This window comes from Penaeus vannamei, chromosome 13 (assembly GCF_042767895.1).
Source record: "Penaeus vannamei isolate JL-2024 chromosome 13, ASM4276789v1, whole genome shotgun sequence".
In the NCBI taxonomy this organism is placed as follows: Eukaryota; Metazoa; Arthropoda; class Malacostraca; order Decapoda; family Penaeidae; genus Penaeus; species Penaeus vannamei.
In genome coordinates, this window is record NC_091561.1 from 39,432,160 (window position 1) to 39,437,159 (window position 5,000).

General features: G+C 43.5%; 1 protein-coding gene across 1 annotated transcript in view; it reads left to right on the forward strand.

Moving 5' to 3' along the window:
* LOC138863815 (glutamate receptor ionotropic, delta-2-like) overlaps nucleotides 1–3,578 on the forward strand; it is a 17,087-nt gene extending 13,509 nt beyond the window's left edge. The window contains exons 8-11 of the mRNA XM_070129248.1: nucleotides 1–60; nucleotides 932–1,090; nucleotides 2,069–2,215; nucleotides 3,252–3,578. The exon at nucleotides 1–60 is cut by the window's left edge and continues 250 nt beyond it. Of these exons, the coding sequence (XP_069985349.1) occupies nucleotides 1–60; nucleotides 932–1,090; nucleotides 2,069–2,215; nucleotides 3,252–3,479 (594 nt within the window). The 3' untranslated portion in view covers nucleotides 3,480–3,578. The remainder of the gene's footprint in view (nucleotides 61–931; nucleotides 1,091–2,068; nucleotides 2,216–3,251) is intronic.
* Nucleotides 3,579–5,000: the final 1,422 nt, after the last annotated feature.

Consider the following 5,000-nt stretch of genomic DNA (forward strand, 5'->3'; position numbering starts at 1 on the left):
TCGGGGGTCGGCAAGTTCTACGGCGACGCGCTGGCCTCCGCGAGTGATCCTTATTTGCAGGTATGGAGGGGAGAGGGAGGAAGGCACAAGGAAGTGTGAGGGGAAGGGTGGGGGAAGGAGGTGGAGGGGAAAGGGTGAATGAGTGGATGCGGAGGAGAGGAGGAAGGAGTGGGGATGAAGGGGTGGATGGGGAAGAGGTGGATGGGTGGAGAGGAGGAAGAGGAGGGGAGGAAAAGGAAAAGGAAGGATGGAGGGGGAAGTGGTGGATGGATAGGAAAGAGAGGAGGGGAAGGGAGAGGGAGGGGAAGGATGGAGGGGAAGAGGGTGGATGGAGGGGGAGGGGAAGCGGGGGAAGGAAGGGAGGAAGGTAGGGAGGGAGAGCAGGAGGGAGAGGGTGGATGGAGTAGGAAAGGGAGGTAGAGGGGAGGGAGGGAGGGAAGGTGGATGGGTAGGTGGGTGGGTGGGTAGGAAAAGGGAGGGAAAGGGAGGGAGGGTGGGTGGGAAAGGAGGAGGGAGGGTGTGTTGTGAACACTATGAAAAATTCTTATAATCTATTAAAAAAAAAAAAAAAAAAAAAAAAGCAGGAGGCAATTAGCTAAGAGTGGATGGGTAGGAAAGGAAGGGAGGAGGGAGGGAGGGTAGGTAGGAAGGGAAGAAGGGAGGAGGGAGGGTGTGTTGTGAAATTGAGAAATATGAAAGATTTTCACACTGTATCAAGAAATACAGAAAAAAATACAAGCAATTAGCTAAAATAACTATTTATACCACTACGAATTCGGTATATGATTACTCATAATAATTTACAAGACAATCTGATCGAACACAATAAAAGAATAAACGATACAACACTCATCCCAAAGAAGTATAAACGAAAACAAAAACAAAAGACGATCGAAACCCCCTTTTGAAGACTCCCCGATTCTCTTTGCAGAGTCTGACGCACAGGTTCCAAGACTACTCCCTGGCAGAACCGATCTTCAGGAAGGTTCTCACAGGCGATTCGGTGATGCTGCAGAACCGACCTTATCTGGAGTTCGTTGCCGCCACAAAGTTCACGAATCGAGGTGTATCCCGGATGAGGCTCATGAAGGTCAGGAAATGAGAAGGAGAACGCCAGGGAATCTTTTATTTATTTATTTGTTTTTTTCATTTTATTATCATCATTCATTCGTTTATTTGTCTGGGTATTTATCTTAGAAGGAACGGCGGGAGGGATCTTTTTTATTTATTTATTTGTTTTTTCATTTTATTATCATCATTCATTCGTTTATTTATCTGGGTATTTATCTTAGAAGGGAAGGCGGGAGGGATCTTTTTTATTTATTTATTTGTTTTTTCATTTTATCATCATCATTCATTCGTTTATTTATCTGGGTATTTATCTTAGAAGGAACGGCGGGAGGGATCTTTTTTATTTATTTATTTGTTTTTTCATTTTATTATCATCATTCATTCGTTTATTTATCTGGTTATTTATCTTAGAAGGAACGGCGGGTTGGGATGAATAAAAATCAGTATCAACGAAGATTTAGAAAAAGGAAAAAAAATCTAATAAAAATAACTAACGGTGGAAACTAAACAAAAAAAATCTTCACGAGTTATTTTTCACTTTATTAACAACACTCATTCATTTATTCATCAAATGATTTATCTTAGAAGGAACAACGGGTCGAGAAATGATGAAAAAACAATACCAACGAGGATTTAGAAAAGGGGAAAAAAAGTCGAATAAAAATGACTAACAGCGGATACTTATAAATAAATAAATAAATAAATAAATAAATAAATAAATAAATAAGATAATAACAAACAGCGGAAACTAAAATAATAATAATAATAATAATAATAATGAATAAATAAATAAAAAAAAATAATAATAAAATCAAATAAAATAAAAATAACTAACAGCGGAAACTAAAATAATAATAATAATAATAATAATGAATAAAAAAAAATATTAATAAATAAATTGATAAATAATAATAATAAAATCAAATCAGATAAAAAATAACCAACAGCGGGAACTAAACTAAACCAAAAAAACAAACAAAATCAAACCCTTCTGCAGGAGTGCTTCGCCCCATTCAACATCGCCATGGCCGTGCAGAGGAACTCGCCGCTGAAGAGAAAATTCGACCAGGTCATCGGGTGGATGGTGAGCGCGGGACTCATCCGGCATTTCTTCCTGGACTCCCTCCGTCTGGCGAGCTCGAAGGTGAGTTTGAGGGAGAGGGAAAAGGAGGGAGAGTAGGGAAGGAGGGAGGGTAGAAGTAGGGAAAAGGAGGGAGGGTAGAAGTAGGGAAAAGAAGGGGGGTAGGAATGGAGGGAGAGTAGAAGTAGGGAAAAGGAGGGAGAGTAGGGAAGGAGGGAGGGTAGAAGTAGGGAAAAGGAGGGAGGGTAGAAGTAGGGAAAAGAAGGGGGGTAGGAATGGAGGGAGAGTAGAAGTAGGGAAAAGAAGGGGGTAGGAATGGAGGGAGAGTAGAAGTAGGGAAAAGGAGGGAGAGTAGGGAAGGAGGGAGGGTAGAAGTAGGGAAAAGGAGGGGGGTAGGGAAAGAAAGGGGGTAGGAATGGAGGGAGAGTAGAAGTAGGGGAAAAGAAGGGGGAGGAAAGGAGGGAGGGTAGAAGTAGGGAAAAGAAGGGGGGTAGGAAAGGAGGGTAGAAGTAGGGAAAAGAAGGGGTAGGAAAGGAGGGAGGGTGGGAAAGAAGGGAAATGGGGAAAAGAAGGGAAGTTGGAAAAGGAGAGAGGGAGGGGGAAAGAACGGAAGTAGGAGAGAGGGAGGGAAAGAACGGAAGTAGGGAGAGGGAGGGAGCGTGAGGAAAAGGAGGAGGGCGAGGAAAGAAGGGAGGTAGGAAAAGGAGAGGGTGGGGAAAAAGAAGGGAGGAAAAAGGGGGGGGGACAAGAAGGGAAGTAGGGAGAGGGAGGAAAAGGAGGGAGAGCAGGAGAAAGGAAGGAGGGTGGGAGAAAAGGGGGAAGTGGGAAAGGAGGGAGGTAGGGTGAGGGAGGAGAGGTTGATGTGGGGTAAAAGGAAGAAGCGTAAGGGAAAGGAAGGGAGGTAGGGGAGAGGGGGAGAGGTAGGGTGAGAGAGATGATGAAAAAAAGAGGAAAGGGAGGGAGAGGTAGGGGAAGAAAGGACGAGAGAGAGAGAGAGACGGAGAGAGGGAGAGGGAAATAGGCAAAGTAAAAAAAAAAATCATATCCCCACACTCATCCTCCCCCTTCCCCCCCTTCCCCCCTCCCCTCCTCTCCGAAGGTCAAACCAGGCGCCGAAGGAACCAACGAGGACGACCCGCTCTACGAGGTCACGGGGGGCCTCGCCACGACGGCCACCGGGGTCATCCCTCTCAGCCTTGACCACGTCCAGGGTATATTCTTCATCTTGTTCTTCGGTTGGCTGCTGTCCATGCTCGTGTTCTTCACCGAGGTCTTCGTCGGGGAGAGGTCAAAGGTCAAGAAGTCGCCGGTGAAGGTCCTCGAGTGAAGGGCGTCGAGGGGATTCTTCAGCGCCTCCGTCAGGTCCGCGGCTATGATGCGGATTCTCGTTCGGCGTGCGTGCGTGCGTGCGTTTTTTTTGTTTTTTTTGTGTTTTTTTTCTTTTTTTCCTTTGTTTTTTATTTTTTATTTTTTATTTGTCTCCTTTTCGTCTTCCTTTCTTCTTCGACTCCGTTGATGTTTTGGGTTTTCTTCGTTTTTTTCCCGGTCTTCTACTTTGTTTTCTTCGCCTTCCTCTTCGTCTCCTTCGTTCATGTCTTCGTTTCCATCTTCTTCAATTTATGATTTCATTTTTTCTTCTTTTTTCGTTCCTTTTCTGTATCATTATCATCACCATATTTTTTTTATTTTTCTTCTTCATCTTTTGAGATAAATATTCAAGTCCATGTAGTATTTACTTATTCATTTATTTCATTTACTTATCTATTTATTGTGTAAGCGAGAGAGAGAGAGAGAGAGAGAGAGAGAGAGAGAGAGAGAGAGAGAGAGAGAGAGAGAGAGAGAGAGAGAGAGAGAGAGAGAAAAGAAAAGAGACAGACAGACAGAAAGAGAGAGAGAGAGAGTGAACATGAATATAAAACCAACGCCTTTTAATCAACAAATCCTCATACACTGGATACGCTCTAGACTCACGCCACACGTACGAGAATAAACGTTTCCTTTGTATCCAAAATATACTGACTCATTATTTATCGTATATTATCTACCTACCATCACCATGAAGCATAAAGTCACCAACGCTTCTCACCTTGTAAAGAACACGAATAAAAATATCGCAGATTATGTGTATTTTAATTTTTTATGTCTCGTAGATGAGAAAAAAGTGACAGTTAAGAGTTGTCCTTTTGAGAGAGAGGGAGAGAGAGAGAGAGAGAGAGAGAGAGAGAGAGAGAGAGAGAGAGAGAGAGAGAGAGAGAGAGAGAGAGAGAGAGAGAGAGACAGACAAAGACAGAGAGTGTGTATATGTATATATACATATATATAGATACATATCTGAACTGAGGCGATGTGTTTTGACCTGATCTGATGTGATCTGACCTTATCTGAAGCAATCTGACCTGTTCTGACCTTATCTGAAGCAATCTGACCTGATCTGGTGTGATTTGACCTGATTTGATGTGACCTGACCTAATCCGATGTGATCTGAAGCAATCTGGCCTGATTTGATATGATCTGACCCGATGTGATGTGGTCTGACCTGATCTGATTTGCCCTGTCCTAGTGAAATGTGACCTATCTTACCTGATTTATTTGATCTCACCTGATTTATTTTGAGCTGATGCGATCTGACCTGATCTGATGCGACCTGGCCTGATCTGATGCGACCTGGCCTGATGCGACGTGATCTGACCGGATCTGATGTGATATGACCTGATTTGATGTAGTCTGACCTGACCTGATGCGACCTAACCTGATCTGAAGTGATCTGACGTGACAACTCACATCAGATCAGCTTGCTTCAGATCACATCAGAGTAAGTCACATCAAAATACGGGTAGATCAGGTCGAT